This window comes from Protopterus annectens, chromosome 5.part0 (genome assembly GCF_019279795.1).
Source record: "Protopterus annectens isolate FY-2018-M chromosome 5.part0, PAN1.0, whole genome shotgun sequence".
Lineage (NCBI taxonomy): Eukaryota > Metazoa > Chordata > Ceratodontiformes > Protopteridae > Protopterus > Protopterus annectens.
In genome coordinates this window covers 1,108,880,011-1,108,901,961 of record NC_056735.1, presented here as the reverse complement: position 1 = coordinate 1,108,901,961, position 21,951 = coordinate 1,108,880,011, and the positions used below count along the sequence as shown (strand labels likewise).

The following is a 21,951-nucleotide window of genomic DNA, read 5'->3' as shown; positions in this document are numbered from 1 at the left end:
GTGTTGACACTGTACCCGCAGCTAGTTCTAACTGTACTAACCACAGTAAATAAAACAAAAATTAGCTCTAAGACAACATCACCCCCAACAATCATCCATCCGCTGAACCCGTCCTTGACAACAGTTAAAGCGAACCTTTATGCGGACTCGGAGTGCGGACAGGCCGCGTAGACTACAACTATAGGCAGCCGGAGGGGTCGCTGTGCAGTAAATTCTCTCACAATCTTTGCGTCTGAATGTCAGCTTTAAAATTAGAAACGCTTTTCATGTTGGACTGGGAGAGGAAGGAAATCTACTGTGTCAGGCACTGACTACCCCACCCCATGTGTTTGACAGATTTGGACAGGTTAAGTTGTGCGTGGAGCCGGATGTAGAGTAATGTCAATTATAACGGAAAGCGGTGCTATCAAAACGGTTAGAAGGATTTCTCATGCAGACAATTAGATATCTACAGAAGTTGGCTTATTGTCCAAATATATTCAGCCAGCAGCTGAAATCATTACTGTACACACATCCCCCCTCGCCAAGCCAAACCCGCTGGATGCCGCGAAGGACAAAAGTGGTAAAGTGATGCCGCAGTACTTGGCTAGAACAGCAGTTACTCCAGCAGCACATTGTATAGCTGTGAACACCCATTGTGTAGCTGTGAAAACCCATTGTGTTTAAAGGCAATACTTTCGGATTCATAACAAAGAGTTAAAGCTCAATGCATCTCTTATTCGGCTTTCTAGCAAGAACGGCAAACCAACTCGAACGGGATGGAAAGCAGTGATGATGTAAGGTAAGCACTTGTAAATTATTCTGGATGAGGTTAGTTGCTGGGTTCTGGTACCCGGCCGTTTGTCGAAATGGGTGTGCAATTTAAGACTGGAGGTTGAGAGATGCACCCCACGACCTTGCTGCCATATGGGTGAGCGATATTGCACAGTGTCACCAAACCTGCAGTAATGGAAGTGGGTAGTGGGCTATGCAATGGGTCACATATTTATTTATTTATTTATTTATTTTTTAGGATGCACGTGGTAATGTAGTTGTGCAGTAGCTGGGAAGATAGACGGTGTTTTTGCTGTACGTCGTTTTTTTAATCATAAGACTGATCATGTTAATGTCTGCTGCAACATGTTTCTTTAAGCACACCGTTTCTTTGATATTGTCAGTTTAAAAATATAACCACTTAAAGTCGTGATCATTTACCATGTTGGGAAAAATATTTAGGTAAAAAAGGCGCACCACATTGCACTTTAATTGGCACCACTGTCTCCACCTTTGAGTAAAGACGAAGGATTATGGATTGGTAAATTATAAAAAAATGAAATAGTTTGTTATTTTGTTGTGTAAGCATGTATTATGTAAAGCAGATTTTTTTACCTTTCTTGATGTCGGTATATATTTTAGTTGTCAGCAAATCCTTAATTCTGTAGTTCAGTTGTCCTAAAATGACAGCCTTGGACTTATAGGTGGGAAGGTGTCCACAAAATGTTCCGATTGTTTTCATGCTTGAGCAATCCACTGACTTATGAGAAGTTCTTTCTCTTTCTTTCTTTTTTTTTTTTTTGTTCTACCTGGTTTTGTTTTGAAAGCAGGGTGTATTGGATGATTGCTACCATCTTTCCTCTTTTCTTTTTTTTCTAACTGGTTTTGAAAACTTGTTTTTCGTCAATGGCTAGCATCTTGCAATTTGTGATATGTGGTGCTCCTATTAAATTTGTTGTGGAATTCTTTCACTATGTCTTTGCAGGGTTTTTTTTTTTGAGTTTGTATAAGAGGTGATAAGGTGATAATGCAGTATCTGTTGAAGCATTTGAGGAAAAGACATCTAAAAGACTGTCCATCTGAAGAGAAACTGATGTGTAAGGTTAGTGCAGCAATCCTGATAGATGTTAATAATTTTTCACAAGGGTAGGAAACAAACTTCGCTGACGACTGGTGATAACTTTCCAGTCTTTAAGATGATGTTAGCCAGTAACTCGTGTCACCTATAGCAAAGGGTAAGGAAGATAAACCAAACTACCAGTAATCTCTTGTTCTTTTATAGGTGACTGGGAGGATGTGCTCAAGCAGTTTCCCAAAGGAGACACTAAACTCTGTATCCTGTACTTTTTTTTTTCAATAATTTTTATTTTTATTTTTACATTAATAAATGTCACAAATAAAAACCATCTTACAACATGACCGTGTGCATATATATATATATATATATATATATACATACATACATATGTTATACATTGATGTCAAATACCACAGGATATAGGTCATACAACATATCTATTTACACTATGTACATAGATGCTTTCATTGTTAATTCCACAGTTATATAGACAGTATATACATTCGTAATATCCAAGTTATTATTTAATGTCTGAACTTGTATGTGTTCTTTGGTTCCATTATAGTGTATTTCTAAGTTGCTGTGTGATGAATTATGCTAATATGATGTTAAAGGTTTGTTCCCAAATTTCTCTGGATTTCATGTTTTTGTTTCTTTTATCTATTACTATTTTATGAGCTAAAAGGTGTTGTATAGCTACTTGTTTAAAACACTCCCAAGAGATATTTATTGTATCTAGCCATTTAAAAGCACTTTTTAATCTTGGGTTTTGTGCTTACTGTTAGGAATGGCTACTGAGGTAGGAAAAGTGCTGAGCTGCCTCCAGTGTTTGTCACTCAGTGGTGAATTGTGACTCGTACTTCGCCTTCAGCATGCTTATACAGATTGTATGGTCTTTGAGTTGCATGAGAGTCCCATATTTTTTTATCTCTTACAGATGTGTATGGTAGAGCTCGGAATTTACTGTTTGTATATGTAAAAATGGCATAGTCATCAGTATGTGAGAGATTAACTGATTTATGCTTTGAAATTTTGTTTTTTATGTATGCATCAAAGAATGAAGCCCTTTTTATGTTTTTAATTCTGTACATTTCTTCCATTCTAGTAGGAAGGTGGTCATTGGTGAAGATCAGGATAACTATGTGAAAGATGATACAAAACCTGTAATAATTAAATATGTTTGCTTGACCCAAGTTCATTTACTGAATGAGCCTGTTTTTCAGCTGGTTTAGAGAATACTGGAAGTGATATGGTCACTTGATGATATCCTCTGTATGGCCATCTTGATGAAGTGTAGTTGATCAGCCAGATCTCAGCAGTATTATCAGTATACCTTTATAATTGTTTGAGACATAGGTCTGGGTATGTCCACTGAATGCCATGTACAGATTTTTATGTTTTTTTCTTAGCACTTTTTATAGATTTTCCAGGCACTGAAGATCATTTACCTTTCCCAATTTGTGATTCTGACAAGATTTCTGTGTCAGTGGGGTATGAGTTTTATTAAAACAATGATGGACATGAATTTTCTCTGTAGGGGACTGTTAAGCAAAGTCCTGATAATTCCTGTGTACTGATTTTTGTCCTTTTTTTGAAAATGCTAATCATGTTACATTGTTTACTTCTGAAGTTTATAAAATTCATGGAATGGGTTTAAAGGGAATTGGTACTAATACCTCCCATCCCATAAGAACTTGAGCTGTTATGACACTGGCTCCTGTAGCACTGTTGTTTTTGGTTTTCTTGCTGGCGTAACTCAATGCCTGAAAAGTGAGTAAGAGACTCTCTCTTAGGTTGTTAAGTAGCAGATGTGATAGTGGCATATGTTACATTAGAGTGCAGGAGCATCTCAGACTGTTCCTGTCTTGTAGTTTGAATTACTTCATTTCTTTTTAAGAATCTCGGGATCTCTTGACATAGGACAAGAGTTGGATTGCTTCAGCTTGGACAGTATTTGTCCCTTGTAATCTGGGTAAATATGCCAACTTTGTTAGTATAGTAGAGATTCTTGGATCATATGACCAGCTAGTCTTCCACTCAGCCATCCTCTGGACCTATTAATTTTCTTTGAGGGTAGGAGAGCTCAGGCCCTTTAATTTCCCATTTGGGAAGGAGAGCTGTATCCCTTTGGGGTGAGAACCCAACGGTCTGTTCATTCATCTTAGAAGAGAGAGGTGGATTTTGAGTGGTGCTGTCATATACTGTGAAGTCGGGCTTTTCTGTTTATGTATCCCTCCACCTCCCATTCCACAACAACCGTAACTTCCAGTGTAGTTACTAAAGGTGTATGCATGCATGCTTTTTTGTTATCTCGGTGATCTCACCAAACAAAATGTCTTGTTTGAGAGGCAACACCAGGAGCACTGTATGGTTAAGAGACTTGCTTGGAATCGCACAGTAGGCAAATGGAGGTGGAAGTAATCAATCCTTGTAGCCTTGATTACATGATGCAACTTGTTAACAGCTCAGAGCTTTAGTCCTGTGTGCTGACTGCCAGTGCCAGGCCCCTGTTTTGCAGTGCATTACTGTGCCGTGTGACTGACACCTTAGCCTGTGGTATTGCATGTCACGCACCTTGCACTGCAGTAGATGTTGGCATTGCAGCAGACTGAACTACCTACATTCTACCAGGACATGTGAGCCAGCAACAGCCTCTTATTCCCACTTTCCGGTGTTTTGCAGTGATGTTCATTTTTAGAAGTATGGTGGATCTGCATACTTTATTGGTAATTGGCTGACTTGTGTGGAGTTTCTTTTTTGAGTAGATATAACAAGGGGAAGTATATATTTCATTTGGGATTGAAGAGTACATTTTCCTATTGCTGTTGTGGTAACCATTGTAAGAAAGGGGGGGGGGGTATTTTGCCAAAAATAGTAGGAAGTTAACCTTTTTTTTTTTTTTTCCTTGCACTGTCAAGGTGGAAAGACACATTTAGAGATGAGAAGGAAACCATTTTGTTTTGGGGATAGGAGTTCTTCCTGCTGGAGATAGTTTAGCAGTTGTTTTTGAGTACATGTTTTAAATATTTTGGAGGGGAGATATGATTGCTATAGGTCTAAAGTTAGTAATATCTGTTGGATTTCCTCCTTTAGGGAGATGGATAATATGTTACTTTTTTCCAGATAGAGGGAATGTGCAATTCCTGGATTGACTAATAAAGGATTGAGATAGGGTAGGCAATGCTATTGGCTGCTATTTTATGGTGTTTGCTTGGAAGGGGGTCAGCTGAAGTAGTGCATGGTTTGTTTGTTTTAAGAGTAGTTTTGTATAGGATGTGGGCACAGGTTTGAAGGTGGATGTGGTGACATGTGGTTCCTGGGTATGGTTAAGATTAGATGTTTGGGAATCCTTGGTTAGAGATGCTATACTCAACTATATGAAGTAAGAGTTGAATTGTGTTGCTTTTTCAAGTGATGAGTTATGGGGAGAGGGGTTAAGGTTGAGCATATTGCTGGAATGCAAGATTTCTTTAATGGCTGTCAAGAATATTTTCGGGTTGTTTTTACTATTCTGAAAGTTGTTATAGTATAGTTTTTGTCTTACTTGATTTGCTTTTTAGTACAATTGTGAAGTATTCTGAAGTTGTTGCCATTCTTTCATGCGTTTTCTCTATTCTGCCTCTGCATTCTATGCTTTTTGGGTAACCAAATTGCATTATTTGTTTTTAGTCCCTTCCTTTTAGGCGATTTATTTATTTATTTACATTTGTTTACTGTGAAAGTCCAACTGGTTTAGAATCTCATTTTCAGCAGAGGCCCTGGAAGAAAAGATCCACAGAAATATAAGCAAAATACAGTAATTAGATTGTACAAATAGTATACATATAGTAAGATGCAGAGTACACATCATCTAGTTAGTCTATACATAGAAATATTCAGTGGTTTTCTAGTAGATACAGATTCAAAAAGAAAAACAGAAGCATTTCAGTAAAGATCACTGTGAGAAAAATAAAATTAGCATATATACATTTTTTTTAGTAATAACACTGTGGAGAGGAAGAATGAGGTAAGGCGTGGGTATTGTGTTGAGAGAGTTGAGAGAGATGTAAGGCTAGGATATTTGAGAAAGTTGTACTGAATTCATTTACAGCATAATCATAAGAGGAGGATTTTTTAGGAAGTTCCAGTTAATTAACATTTCTGGGTTAAACTAAGGTTGTGTTGTTTTATAAACATGCTCTTTAAATGGATGTGTGTATAGACTGGGAGATATTACTGAGACAGTCAGGCATTGTACCTGAGTGGTGTATTTGCTAGAGTCCAGTACTAGGATTCGGTATAATAAGGAATTTGATATATTTCTATAATGTGTGAGGCTGTTCATTAGTTGCATGAAAACAAATAAGTTCATTGTAGATGTAGGGGAGTTAGAGTTTATGTCCAACCAATTGACATTCACATCACCCAATAGTATTATTTCTTGTGGAATTGTTGGATTGCCAATGTAGGATATCTTCGGTTTAGCTGTATTGTCACTAGGAGGGATGTAAAGAACAGTAATACATATTTGTTTATAATTGTGTAATTTCAGGGAAGTTATAAAAATTCTGCTTAATTGAATTGTTGTTTTGGTTTGTTTTAAGGGGAAATGATTGAGAGATTCAGAGTAAACTTTGTCATTTAGGACCACACACGTGTAGCCTAAAATAAAGTCCATGCACCAGCTCTTTCTTGAGATTACATACAGAAGTAAAACAACACGTACAAGTAAGAGTGACACAACTAACATAAACAGTCCTACTCCCAGTACCGTACAAAAAGAGCAGAAAAAAAATTCAGTACTTCTCTCTATTTCCCCCTTGCCTCCATTACTACTTCTTATTCTTACATCTTGTACTACTCCATTACCACCTGTCCATAGAGATCCCACTAATCCCCATACTAATTGCTTCTCATCTCTGCAGTACTCTGTTAGTCTCTTCATCTCTGCAATACTCTATTACAGTCTCTTTCTCTATCTTTCCATGAAGATCCCTCTGCCTAAAATCAAACTTCCTCCCCCTCACTCTCTAACATCTAAAACCAAGACAAAGTATTTGACTTGCAACCCACTTAAATTCAAACTTTACCAACTTCATGTAGCCCTGATTCTATCAGGAGACATACATCCAAATCTTGGGCCCATCCATCACCCCACCATGCATAACTCTACCTCTCCCTAGATATAGGTTCATAGGTAGGTACTAGGCTATTGGCCCAAGGGCCTAAGTAAGCCTAGCCAACAAGGTTCCCTGGCTTACGCCACCCAAGAAAGTTATTTTCCTGTGCCACTGTTGAGCAGAGCCGCAGAAGTGATCCCCGGGGTGTATTTCCTATTTCCCATCCACTCATCAAGATTTGTCTTGAAGAGTTCTAATGAGGAGCTTTGCTTGTCATAGATGGGTAGCTTGTTCCAGAGTAGGGGGAAGTCTCTGAGACAGGAATCTATCCCTCCAGCATGTCCTGTTTATTGTAGTGACAAGATTTAGGTCCCTAGAGCGTGTAGCTCTGAGGGATTGGGAATTATGTAGGTCTAGCATGTCCAACAGCTCTGGGTTTGACATAGCTTTATATGTTGGGCAGAGATCACCTCGGAGTAGGCGATATGCTACGGAGTAAAGCTGGTGTTTTTTGAGACGGGCAGTGTAAGGGCATCTGTTTGAGGCCAGTAATCCTCTTTGTATAGTACTTCTGTGGCCTTTCTAGCTGCTGCAGATGTTTTGTGAGGTACATTCCAAAATGGGAATATACTTAATAAACTCATCCTCTCCAAACAAACATATTTTCTTTTACTCTATGAACGCCTGTAATATTCTGAACAAAGTTATTGAAATCCATGCCTGGATAGCCTTCCACACCCCTGATGTCATCACCCTAACTGAGACTTGGCTAAAATCCCAAACCTCTGATAAAGACATTCTCACCCCTGGTTATAATATACTCCGCATAGATCACCAGAACAAAAAAGGGGGTGGCGTAGCCATCCTCTACTCCAACCACCTCACCATTACAAGTATTATGAAACCTATTCCATCCACTTACTACTTACAGCTAACCTTAAAATCAATGACCACACCACTATCACAGTAGCAGCCATCTATATTCCTCCAGGAGACTACACTCCTCTGCTCGAAAATATTCTTTACTACTTTTCACAACACATTCCCAATGAAACTATCCTCCTTGGGGATGTCAAACATTAACTGGTTAACTCTCAGTAATCCAAACTCTAATAGTCATATTAATTTATATGGCTTTATACAGCTAATCTCCCAACCTACGCATACAAACAACTCTCCCACATCTAGTACTCTTATTGACTGGGTACTTGTTTCTAATCCTTCCAAATATCATAACCCTGAAACCCTACCAAACACCCTGAGCGATCACTCCCCTATAAAAGTGCTTAGGTTCTCGCCCCACTTCTCTAAACCTCCTAGATTTATCACTTGTCGCAAATTCTCTAACTTCCATCCAGAAACCTTTAATGCCCTCCTCTCTAAAGTAAACTGGAAATTCCTTGCCCAACTCTCACTAGAAGAAGCAGTCCTAGCTTTCAACTCCACCTTCCTTAGCATCTTAGACTCACTTGTTCCCACTTGCAAAGTCCGAATTAAGTCCACCGATTCGTACCCTTATGATAACTAGAGACAAATAATGAAAAAAATGGTCACAAACTAAGCTCCCTGCAGACTTGCAAAAATATAAAGAATTCAGAAATCTGACAAAAAAACACATAAACAAAGATTAAAAAGGACTTCTGTAACAAACCTCCCACAGCCCTAAAATCTAATCCTAAGAATTCTGGAACTCTATTAACCAAACATTACATTCCGGTAATCTTAGCTCCCCCAATCCATGCCCTGACAAGACATCTAAAGAAACTGCCACGATCTACCTATTTTATCGATTAAATATCTAAGCTATTGAACCCTAACCCAAACTCCTCTACTACTAACATCTCCAACTTTTCTGAACCCACTCCTAATACCATCTCCTCAGATACCTTCTCCCTCAAACTTGTACCTACTAGCTACATCAAAACTCTGCTATCTAAATTAAAACCATGCTCAGCATCAGCTGACAATATTCCTTCCACTTTTCTTCTACTAGCAGCTGACTCTCTTGCTCCCCCTGTATCTATCCTAATTAATTGCTGTGTCTCTGAATCTAAAGTCCCTTCTGTCTGGAAACAATGCTACACTCTACCTATACGCAAAGGAGGTAACTCCTCTATCTCCAACTTTAGACCTATCGCTATCCTCTTCCCCTCTCTCAAGTGTACTAGAAAAATGTATTCATAAACAAGTTATGCAGTATCTAATACAGAAAAATTTGCTTACACCCACTCAACATGGCTTCAGACCCAAACATAGCACCACTACATCTCTATTATCCTTCCTCACCACTTTCTCTCTCTCTAGCTATGGACGACCATAAACTTATTTCTTGCCTATTCTTGGACCTCTGAAAAGCTTTTGACACTGTCTCACACTCTCTTCTGCTGCACAAACTGCATAACCTTAACATCTGATGTTGTAAATCTTTGTTTATTCATTACCATTAGGACTTTGGTTCCATCCTCGGAACCAATACGGCCGTTTCCAAGCTTGCGCCAACCAAAAACTCTCAGCTAAGACCTACCCACAATGCCCCTTTTCTAGTTACTCCAGATCTCATTTGCCGCGTTCCTCGTCAGACGTGCTAGCCATCTCTGTCAAAGCTAAGTGGAAAATTGTGATTTTTTTTTTTTTTTAATATAGGTTTTCCTCAAAATTTTTTAGTCAATTTAACTTTTTCTCAGTGTCGTCTATAACCTGCCTCTATTCCCTACCCTTTACCTTGGTAATCAAATTTCTACCATTGTTGGTACTGTCCCTCTCTCCTGCCTTTGGTCGGCCCTTCCTTACCACTTGTGGCATTTTTTGAATACCATTGTTGGTGTTCTCTCACGTTTTTTTCTTCCTTCTTTTGTTTTTTTTTTTATATTAAGATAGCCTTGTTGCCTTACTATGTCAGACAAAGCTAAGTTGGGGTTTAAACAGTGCGACAAGTGTGGGCGTAAGATGCCCAACTCGGATGGACACACTCGTCTACTGTTTGGGCTTGGACCATATTAAAGCTGACTGTGACATTTGTGCTAGTTTTAGTAATCATACACTAGAAGAACGTAAAAATAAGCTCATTTTAAAAGGTTTGATTAAGACACCTTTTTCGGAGGCTCTATCTGGGTTGGAGGTCTCACCCCCTCCAAAGACCAAAAAACATAAGGAAAAATGGATTTACTCTGTTCCTGCATCTCCATCAGTTATGGAACCGAGTCGGCTTCATGCTTCTTCTGCGCCCTTGGCGCAGACCTCTTCAGCACCAGGCTTTGTATCTTCTCCCTCGGTGCCATCTATGATATTCACCCCTATTTCAGTTCCAACTTTGGCACAACTGACTTCGGTGCCATCCTTGGATCCGACATTGGTTCCTATGACTGTACCTGCAACATCTCTGGCCACGGTGCCGATTAGTTTCTTTGTCTCCATCGGCTCCTAAACTCGAATATCTGCAAAGGACAAGATACTCTCCAACTTACGACCCTTGGGGCAGAGGTTTAGCCCCTGTCTAGAAAGACCTGATTCTCCTTCAGCAGCCTCCTTTAGCTCCACCAGGAGTTTTTCTGAATTGGACCTAGTGTGGGTTGTGGACCAGCTTCTGGCAGCTAGGGGCTTGCCCATTCCAGCTAGACCTTTTGTCCCTCTTGGCTCAGCATCTTTTACTACATCTTCCCTTGTTTATCCTCCGGCCTCTACCCAGGTCCCGGATATCTTGGTACCGATGTCCACTCCAGTGCATACCGTCTCGGATCCGACAGCAGTTTTCCCGCTGTCGGCACCGACCACCCTTGCTGCATCAGCTCCGGTGGAACTGATGCTCTCTCGGAGCAGTGCTTGGAGCGTCCGTACCTTGTTACCTAGCCCGACGCCTATTTTTTCACTGGCGCCATCTATGTCCACTGCGCCCATGGCTTCCAGCCCTCTCAGAGCTCCTCACCTGGAGGTGGGCTCCACAGGGCAGGGTGCGACCCCAGTTCTGAGGTTGTCCTTCTCTTTTCCCGGCTTCCATCCCTCCTTGGGTGGGCCTACTTTCCAGGTGATTGAGAGGGTCCTTGCCTCCGCAGGCTCGCAGTCAGCACCAGTGACATAAGCATCAGAACCCCCCCCCCAGCATGCAGCTGTCCCAACCACCCATTTTGGTATTCTGGGCACGGGAGCCGCGAGACCCCCTTTGAAGGGAACCCCTTCTCAGGGAACCCCAGGAGTCCTCCTCAGAAGATCCCACTGGGGAGCCACCCCAAAAGAAACAGTGCAAGAGGAAGCACCTTGATTCCCTGGAGGAATCCATCACTGAAGACACCGATTGTGATGAGGGGGAAAGGTCCCCACGGTCTCTCCCAGATGACGTCTCATTCGTTGACATTCTCTAAGTCCTCAAGCAGCGGGGAGACTGGAAGTCCTGTAAACCTTCTTCTGAGTAATTGGTGTTCTTGCAGGCCTTCTGTGCCCGGCCATCTACTTCCTGGGTGACCCCACTGGCACATGACCTTGTTAAGTTCATTGTGCAGTGTGCCCGGACAACGTAGAAACTGTCCTCCGGAGGCCAGACAAAATTTTATCTACACCTGAAGACCAGCCCCACTGGTCCAAGCAGTTGACAGTTGATTCCATGGATGTCCTTCATGGATGCATCTGCAGTCATAACAACTGGGTTGTCCTGTCGTCAGGCAGCCCTTCGGTCAGCCGGATTCCAAAGTCTGGGTCCGGCTTCGGCTGATGTCGCACTTCACCCAACGTCATCTCTGCTGGTCTTCGGGTATAAAGGCATCAGCCGACGCCATTTTCTTCAGTCTTTCTTGCCGCGTGGCACCCGAAGCAGAAGCTGTTCGCAAGTGCCGGTCGGTCAGATCCAGAGATTCCTACTACCGAATACTACTTCGAAGACTTCTAAAGCTAAGTACCCCGTTGGGGACTCTTTCTTGCCTCAGCTGATGTCAGAAAAAGTAAATAATTGTTTAACTTGTGGGAAACAAATACCTCATAAAGATTTCCACTCTTACTGCCTACCTTGTTTAGGCCCAGACCACGACGTAGCTGCCTGTTTAGCCTGTGCTTCCTTCAACCGACGACGCTTAGGCGTCGGTCGGAGTTTGCTGAACAGTTTTTCGGCTCAGATTTTGCGTACATTATGCCGTCGGATCCTCCGACTACCCAAATAATTAAAAAGCGCAAAGAAAAAGACTGACACTCGCGGTCCGCGGTTTCGGCCGAAACCACGGATAAGCAAACCGCGAGTGTCTCGGTTTCGGCCGAAACCGAGAAAACCGGTCAATCCTCAGCCGAATCCATGACTACTATCGAGGCTCCTGCTACTTTACTTGAATCGGCCTCTGAAATTTTGCCTACTACTGTGGCTTCTACTGACTTATCTGACACCATCCCTTTGGATGTTTCTACCCCAGCACGTGGTGCTGCTAGGCCTCCTGCAGCCATGTCTATAAAGGCCTTTGCCAGGGCCAAAGCAGCCAAAACTGTTAAAACAGTTCCTGCTAAGGCCCCCTCACACAGACACACTTCTAGTGCTCAAATGCTTACTTTGGCAGAGGATTTGATTTCCTTAATTAGGGGATCCCAATGTCACACAGAGAGCCATCCCAGCAGGAGTGCTCTGATGATCCCTCGGAGGACTCAGACACTACAGACCAGCCAGAGGCTCCTTTGTCCACTTATGAAGACTCTGATGCTGATGATTCCATCCCATCTGCCTCTCCACCAGAGGAATTCTCTTTTGGGGAAACCTTACATGCCATGAGAGAGCATTTCCAATGGCAAGGTCAAGATTTCTCAGATTCAAGAAAAAGGCTTGGGACCTTTCTGCACTTACCACAACACAGGCCTTTAGCTATACCTCCAGTTTTGCCTGTTGTGGATGACGCATTTAATGATGTTTGCACTGCACCTGACTCTTTACCTCCAGCCCCTGCCAAACCAGACAGATTTTACAGGGTACCTAACACTCGTCACCACCTTTTCAAGGCCCCTCTTGCAGATCATGAGACTATTTCCCAGGGGCCTAAGGCAGTAGCTTCTACCTCTACAAAGAACCCTCTCCCTTCTGAAAGGGAGTCCAGGTCATTAGAGAGATGGGGCAAAAAAGTTTACACCTCTGCCACTCTCTCAGCTAGAGCTTTAAACTGTCAGTTTCACATGATCCAATACCAAGAGTTTATGCTTGATCAGTTGACTAAGAAACTTTCCTCTGAAGAATCCTTAGATAAGAAATATGTTTTAGAAATGGTGAATAACATGCAGCAGGTTAGTAACCATTCTTTGAAATGTGGCTATGATGCACTGGAGGCTTCATTTAGATCAGCCATGACTGGCACAGTGATAAGAAGGCATGCATGGTTGAAGGAGCAGGTCCTGCCAGATCATGTAAAAGCAAAGCTGTTAGATGCCCCTATGGATAAGGGCAGTCTATTTGGTACCTCTGCTCAAGAAGTAATAAAGAAAATGGAAGAGAAGGCAAAATCTGTACAAACAGTTAAGGATTTCTTACAGGTTCAGCCCCCTCGGTTTAGCAGAAACTGGCCTGCCAAAAATTGGTCCTTTCCAGACACCTCAAAGACCCAAAGAGGCAGGTATAGGCGCTCTAGAGGCAGAAACCAATCCAGAGGAAGTGCCTACAGAGGACGACAGTGGCAAGGTAATAACCAGCGAGGCACTGACACAACCACTGCCACTGCAACAGGACAATCACAGTGACTTGGCTCTGACACCGCCTACCAGAGAGCAAATAGCAGCACCTTTAGGCGGAAAGTTAACCTTATTTTCTCAAAATTGGCACTATATCACAAAAGACAAGTGGATTTTAAAGACCATAGACCAAGGCTACAGGTTCCACTTCCACACCTTACCAGTAAAAAGAGGAATGCCAAACTTACCTCCAACTCAAAAAACAGAAGCTCTAAACCAGGTAGATCAACTAATCAAGATGAGAGCTGTGGAGAGAGTACCAGTAAATCAACAGGGCAAAGGATTTTACTCCAGACTCTTTCTAGTCCCAAGAAAAGAAAAAATTTGGAGGCCCATTCTCGATCTGTCTGTCTTAAACACATACCTCATCGTTCCAAAATTCAAAATGCTGACCTTACAGCAACTTCTTCCCATGCTGGGCAAGGAGTGTTGGCTGGTGACTCTAGATCTCAAGGAGGCATACCTGCACGTCCCCATCCGACCAAATTGCAGAAGATACCTCAGATTCCTTGCAGGATCAGAGCATTATCAATTCTCAGCATTGCCTTTTGGCTTATCTACTGCGCCCAGAGTATTCACAAAATGCCTGGCATCAGTAATCGCTCATTGCAGGCTACAGGGAATCCAAATCTATCCATACCTGGACGACTGCCTGTTACAAGCGGACAACAAAGACAAGCTGACAACAGATTTACAAAGGGTCATTCGCTTGCTACAAGCCCTGGGATACACATTCAATTTAAAAAAGTCAAGGCTCATACCATCCCAGACAAGAACATTCTTGGGTGCAGAATTGGACACAGTAAAACAAATGGCATTCCTGACTGCAGAAAAACAAGAACAACTCCCTCTTTACTTCTTGGCATTAACAAAAAAGAACAATCTAACAGCAAGAAAAGTACTGCAGGCCTTGGGATTCATGGCAGCATGCATAATCCTGATTCCTCATGCCAGACTGCATATGAGAAAACTACAGTGGTACCTAAAAAACTTATGGTCTCAACACAGGCACAGCTTAGAAACCGAAATCCCACTAATCCCATGCCTGAAACAAGAATTCCTATGGTGGGCCCAAGCATGCCAGGCAAACCTAGGCTTGCCCTTCCACAAATGTCAAGCGAGCCAGACCATCACAACGGACGCCTCAGACCTAGGCTGGGGGGCACACATGCTGGACAAATGCATACAAGGATTGTGGACTCCAGACCAGATGCACCTGCACATAAACCAAAAAGAAATGCTGGCAGTGCAGCTAGCAATCCAGAAATTCAAGCCTTTCCTCAAAGAAGGCCATTTATTGATAAGGACAGACAACACCACAGTCATGTGGTACATCAACAAGCAAGGGGGCACTCATTCTTACCCCCTATGCAGAATGACTATGGAACTTTGGAACATGGCTCTGAACTACAACATCCAGTTACAGGCAACCTTTGTGCCAGGAAAAGAAAATACCCTAGCAGATATGTTAAGCAGAACCACCTCGGATGCTCACGAATGGATGCTGCACCCGGACATCTTCAAGGCCATCACAAGGAAATGGGGAATGCCACAAATAGACCTGTTCGCATCCCCACTCAACCACCAGCTCAGGAAATTCTGCACACGGACGTGTCACCCTCTTGCATGGAAGGTGGACTCCCTTTCCTTCAGTTGGAAAGGCCTGACAGCTTATGCATTCCCACCTCTTCCTTTGATGCACAAGGTACTGCTGAAAATCAAGGAGGAAAGACCAAGGATAATTCTGATAGCTCCAAATTGGTCAAGACAACACTGGTATCCCTTGCTGAGGAGCATGTCGCAGGGGAGAATGTGGTCAATACCCCTGATGCCTTTGATGTTAACTCAGAACAACTACAGCATCCTGCATCCAAACCTAAAAACCTTACAGCAGACTGCCTGGAACATCACTTAAGAGCAACTAACCCAGACTTATCCCAAAGGGTTAAAGACATTATACTTGAAGCCCGCAGACCTTCAACAAGAAGGAACTATGCAGGAAAATGGAAAAGGTTTGCCATTTGGAGTGCGGAAAGAGGAAAAGATGTGTCAAACATAAACATTGCTAACATCCTGGAGTACTTGGCAGAGCTTCTACACACAGGCCTGTCCTATTCCTCCATCAAGATACATGCATCAGCTATTTCTGCAGAATACAGCTTTGATCCACCTGTCTTCTCGCACCCTCTACTCAGGCAATTCCTCAGAGGAATCAAGAATGTAAAACCTCCTAGGAAACCACCACTACCAGCATGGGACTTAAATTTTGTACTAGAAAAATTGACACTCCCACCATTTGAACCAGCAGGAACAGCGGATCTTCAACACCTATCATGGAAAACTGCTTTCCTCCTGGCAATTACTTCAGCAAGAAGGGTTTCAGAACTCCAGGCCTTAATGGCAGTACAACCCTTCCTGATCTTCCATCAAGATAGAGTGTCCATGAGAACTAATCCTACATTTATGCCAAAGGTGGTATCCAGAGTGTCCTTAAACCAGGCAATCCACCTACCTACCTTCTTTCCCAACCCACAGAACAGGGGGGAAAGGCTACTACATACCTTGGATGTACATAGACAGTTACGCTACTACCTGGACAGAACCAAAGGTAACAGAAAACTGACCAACTGTTAGTGGCCTATGCACAAGGAAGGGAAGGAAAAGCAATTTCCAAACAGACAATCTCCAAATGGATAGGAAATTGCATAAGATTCTGTTACTCCTACCATGGAAAACCAATGCCACAGAACATAAGACCTCATTCAACAAGAGCTACAGCCACTACCACAGCTTTCTTACGAGGAGTGGCAACCAAGGACATTATTGAGGCGGCTACTTGGACCTCCGTGCATACATTTGCCAAGCATTATAATTTACCTCTATATTCTAGATCCCGAGCAGGGTTTGCCACTGCTGTATTGCAAGGGATCCTAACTACACCATAATCCTTTCTTCCTCCACCCCTAGTTTAGCTATGGTATTCTACCCAGTTGTTATGACTGCAGATGCATCCATGAAGGACATAGTACAGTTTTGTACCTACCATAAATGTAGATGTCCGAACTGGATAGCATCTGCAGTCAGGATTACCCACCCTCCTTCCCCTCTGTGGTACTCCTAGGGTATTTACATTCCTAATAGCTAGCTGGGGGGGAGTCTCTTATGGTGTATTTGTTTGTATATATGTACATACATACTTATTTTTTGTGATTGCCTTCTACCTTGTCTGCATACATTGGCATTTATCCAAATTTTAGCCTTCCAAGAGGGCAACTGGCATCTGGGGCAAGAAACACTGAAGAAAATGGCGTCGGCTGATGCCTTTATACCCGAAGACCAGCAGAGATGACGTCGGGTGAAGTGCGACATCAGCCGAAGCCGGACCCAGACTTTGGAATCCGGCCGACCGAAGGGCTGCCTGACGACAGGACAACCCAGTTGTTATGACTGCAGATGCTATCCAGTTCGGACATCTACATTTATGGTAGGTACAAAACTGTACTTTGTGGCGGCGGCCACCAAGAGGGAACTGGCAGAAGGTAGTTCCACTGTCCATTCTCCGAACAGGGAGTCTTGGACCATGGACAGACTAGGGAAGTGGACCTATGCTTCAGCGACCTTCGCCATTTGGTCGCTGAACTATCTGGCACACTTCACTCTCCTCCAAAGAGACCTAATTTCTGAAATGTCTTACTCTTTGGTGGGGGTGTTGCCTGATGAGGTGCGTGACACTGTCGCCTCACAGCTAGCTACCCTTGAATCAATCTCAAACTCCTTGATGCATTTGATATCTCGCACCACCGAGGTGGCAGCTTGAGCTGCCGCATCAGGCATTGTCATGAGACGTAATGCTTGGATGTGGTTGTGTGACTTCGCAGACCCCTTTAAATCTTCCTTCATCAATGCACCTGTTGACGAATCTTCACTTTTTGGACACAAAGTACGATACACACTTGCACAAAATGAGAAAGATGGAAAGACCTTGTCTGCTGTGGGCATACACTTTTCCAACCCTCAGAGGTCCTTCTGCAGGAACCAGAAGGGAGGAAAAATGTGGTTCAAGAAATCCCAGGGATCTTTTCGTGACACTCGTGGTGAGCAATTCCCCCAGGGGAGAGGGGGCAACTCATCTGAAAAACGCTCCTTTCGGGATACAGGGGGTCCTCCGCGTAACCAGGGAGCTAGAGATTCTTTCTCCGGCAGACCCTACCAGCGCTCCTGAACAATGGCCCAATTGCTTTCCTCTGGAAGCAATTGGGGGTTGTTTTTTCTCTGCACATACCAGCCTGGCAACTTATTACTACTTATGTTTGGGTGCTGAGAATAATATCCAGAGGCTACCAAATACCATTTGATTTTATCTCCCAGACCCGTCAAACGAATCCCCGATGTACCACCCAATCAGATGGAATTAGCAGCCTTAGAAATAGAAAAGCTGCTAAGAAAAAGAGTCCTCTCACCAGACCAGACAGGATCCGGGTTTTACTCGAGGTTCTTTTTAGTGCCAAAAAAGACAGGGGCCTGGAGAGCAATCCTGGATCTCAGCCTATTGAACAAATTTATCAAACCTCAAAAATTCCGGATGGTCACGGTACAGTGCATTCTTCCCTTCCTAAGGAGGGACAACTGGATGTGTTGTATATACCTCCATGCCACGTACTACCACATAAAGATGGATCACCACTCCCGGAGGTTTCTCTGCTTCCAGCTGGGAGCCAATCACTACCAGTTCAGGGCACTGCCATTCAGTCTCTTGACAGCCTCCCGAGTGTTTACCAAATGTATGGCTGTTGTGGTAGCTCATCTTTGACTACAAGGATTCCAGGTGTTTCTGTATCTAGACGATTGTCTCTTTACCACTCCGACCAGGAATCTCCTAGTCCGCAGCCACTCTTGCACTCAAGGTCTCTCGCTGTCCGCTTGGAAATTACAATCAACAAGGACAAATCTCAAATGTCCCCAACAAAGACATTGGAATCTGTTGGGGTAGTCTTCGACATAACATCCTGTCAAGCTTCTCTCCCCCCCCCCCACAGGCTTTCGAAAATAAGACACCAAATTCAAGACCTTCTTTCTCAGACGTTGGAGATTACAATCAACAAGGACAAATCTCAAATGTCCCCAATAAAGACACTGGAATTTATTGGGGCAGTCTTTGACATAACATCCTGTCAAGCTTCTCTTCCCCCCTCACAGGCTTTCGAAAATAAGACACCAAATTCAAGACCTTCTTTCTCAGACCTGTGTATCGGCACGCCTTGTACTGCAACTCTTAGGCTCCATGGCGACTGCCATTACATTAGTACCACTGGCGAGGCTGCACATGGGAATCCTGCAGTGGCTGCTTTCCACACAATGGTTGTTTTTAACTCGCCCACATGATACTTCTTACAAACCATTGCAAGGAAGAAGTGCTATGGTGGATGAAGCCACAAATGAAACTTTGGTGTCAACCGTTCTGTCTTCCCCAGCCCACGGTCACGGTGACCACAGAAATTTGGATGCATCATGTACAGCTATCACCCCACTATTGCCTGGAATAGGCTCCCACTAGAAATCAGGACCCTTACACATCCTACACAATTTAAGACCGCCACCAAAGAGCACTTTAAAAGTCACTGATCCTGCCACTGCACTCTCCCTCCTTAAACATTCCCAACTTCCATGCCTTAATCTACTTTCTGCCCTTAACTCACTCTTCTCACTAGCTCTCTGTAATCTTCCTTTGACTACTTTCTACTGTCTTCTAAAGTCTATGAAGCAAATCATCTCCGAGAAACATTCTATTGTAATTGTGTTGCCTTCATGCAGCTACATTATGTTAAAACTGGGTTTTTGTAACCACTTGCCCAAAAAAACTATATTCATCTTAATGATATATTTCTTTTTATACATCTTGAAATAGTTTTGCTATACTCCTGATTATTGACACTGTATAACATTGTATTGCTACTTAATGCCTTGTAGTTAGTCCTGTAACATTGCTGTTTAATGCTAATTTATAATGAAAATTGTATAATATGTTGGAGGTTTTCTCCCCGGGCCTCTGCTGAAAAAGGGCTCTTCAGCGCAGTCAGACAATCCTAGACAACAAATGTAAAATAAGTAAATAATACTTAAATACAGAATAAGTATAATAAATGTGGTAGTTGTTGGGGAAATAAGAATTACTACCACCCTTTGTACACTCTTTATACAGTTTTTACGGATTATATTATAGCCAGGAGGTGTAATTTCGGAGTCACTTATGCTGGGTTTAATTCAAGTTTCAGTTACAGCAAGAATATCATGTTTATGCTAGGTAATCCAGGCATGTAGTTTAGCAATTTTATTTCATATGCTCCTAACATTTATGGCACCAAAAGTAAGATTACTGTGGTTGGGAGTTGACCATTGTAGGGTTAGAGTAGTGTTTGGAAGAGAATTGTCTTGCTGTTCATTGTGATAATCTGAACCCAGCATTAGGTTGAATAACTCCTCCAAGAAGGATTGTAATATATTGGGGATGATTGATACTTGTTTTCTGAGTATTTTTCTACATATTTTTGTTTTGGTTTGAGTTGAAATGGAGTTAATTGCTTTGTATTTGGAGTAAAAGTGAGGGGCATCATTGAATAGGTTTAGTATGATGTGTGGAGAGTATAGGGAGGAAGTAGGAATAGGTGGTTGGGACAGAGTTGTAGATATGCTTAGAGGTATTAAAGTCATGGTAGGATGAAATATGACCCAGTAGCAGGAGAAGAATGCAGAACTATGTTATAGTTGGCAGGTAGTGGGAAGTAGGGATCAAGGTGGAAAAAGAGGTTGCAGGGTAGAAGGATATTTTAGTGGTGGCAGAGTTTGAAAGCTTATAGAGGGTAAGTAGGAAATAAGTACTTTTATGAAGGATGTAAGCAATATGGGGGGGGTTTAAAAAGTTAAGTGTTTGAGAATGTAGGTAAAATAGGAAGAAGTGTGGGTTTATTTGGGAAAAGAAGATGCAATGTAAAATACATAGGTTCTGTCAGGGGTGTGTGACTATGAATGTATGTAGAGCAAAGCAGTATGGGAAGGAGAAAAGTAGTTGGTAGTGGTGCTGAAAGATTAGTATCATCATCATCCTCTTTCGGCTTTTCCCGTTAGGGGTCGCCACAGCGGATCATCTCTTTCCATTTCTTCCTATCCTCTGCATCTTGCTCTGTCACACCAGCCGCCTGCATGTCCTCTCTCACCACGTCCATAAACCTTATCTTAGGCCTTCCACTTTTCCTCTTACCTGGCAGCTCCATCCTTAGCATCTTTTCCCCAATATACCCATCATCCCTCCTCAGCACATGTCCAAACCAACGCAATCTCGTCTCTCTTGCTTTGTCTCCAAACTGTCCAACATGAGCTGACCCTCTAATATACTGATTCCTAATCCTATCCATCCTAGTCACACCGAGTGCAAATCTTAACATCTTTAACTCTGCCACATCCAGCTCTGACTCCTGCCTTTTTGTCAATGCCACTGTCTCCAACCCATATTACATAGCTGGTCTCACTACCCTCTTGTAGACCTTCCCTTTCACTCTTACTGGTACCCGTCAAAGATTAGTATGATAGTAATATTTGCAGTCACAAGTAAATGTGTGTGTGTATAATAGTAGAGTAAGGGGAATGCATGGGAATTGGTGGAAGGGGAGGATAGTGGTCTTCCACCCATGGATCAAATTATAATGGAGACTAATCCGTTTATAGTCAATACAAAGTAATTGGCAGAGAGGTACCAAGTAGAACAGGTTTTCTTTCATTTTCTGAATGCAGAAACCTGTTGGCCAGGAAGACTAAGTTGCTGGCATATACAGTGTGGATCTACTGATCAAGGGAAAGGATATAGGCCAACTTAGTAAGTGGGCCTTAGAGTGCAAGGCCAAGTCTGTTGGAAGGGGGGGGGGGTTGTCAAACTAATTTCCACCACAGGCAGGCACGCATTTGACTAGATGAAGTTAATACACAGCAAGATTCTTCAAATCAAATTTGCTTACATGTACAAAGACAAAATTCTCAGTGAAAATGTTGAGAGTTAGCCCTTTTGGCAGAAATTGAGCAGTATCTAGCTAGAATGTAGTTTCCCTGGTCTGTTGTACAAAGACAAAATTCTCAGAAATAATGTTTGGGAGTTGGCCCCTGTGGAAGAACTTCAGCAGTATCTGGGTAGAATGTAATGACCTCAGGCTATTGTACAAGATGAAACTGTGTCATACTTGTTACATTCTTCCTACCTTCCTAAATGTACTCCATGATCAGGCACCAGTACACACAAAAAGAGTCAAATCAATTACCGCACCTTGGCTAACTAAACAGACTAATCAACTTTTA

The 21,951-nt window shown here is 42.6% G+C and overlaps 1 protein-coding gene across 1 annotated transcript in view; it reads left to right on the top strand.

The window, feature by feature from the left end:
* The first annotated feature begins 264 nt into the window (after positions 1 to 264).
* Positions 265 to 21,951, top strand: part of SACS (sacsin molecular chaperone) — a 1,519,772-nt gene continuing 1,498,085 nt past the window's right edge. The window contains exon 1 of the mRNA XM_044070971.1: positions 265 to 781. Coding sequence (XP_043926906.1) covers positions 759 to 781 — 23 coding nt within the window. The 5' untranslated portion in view covers positions 265 to 758. The remainder of the gene's footprint in view (positions 782 to 21,951) is intronic.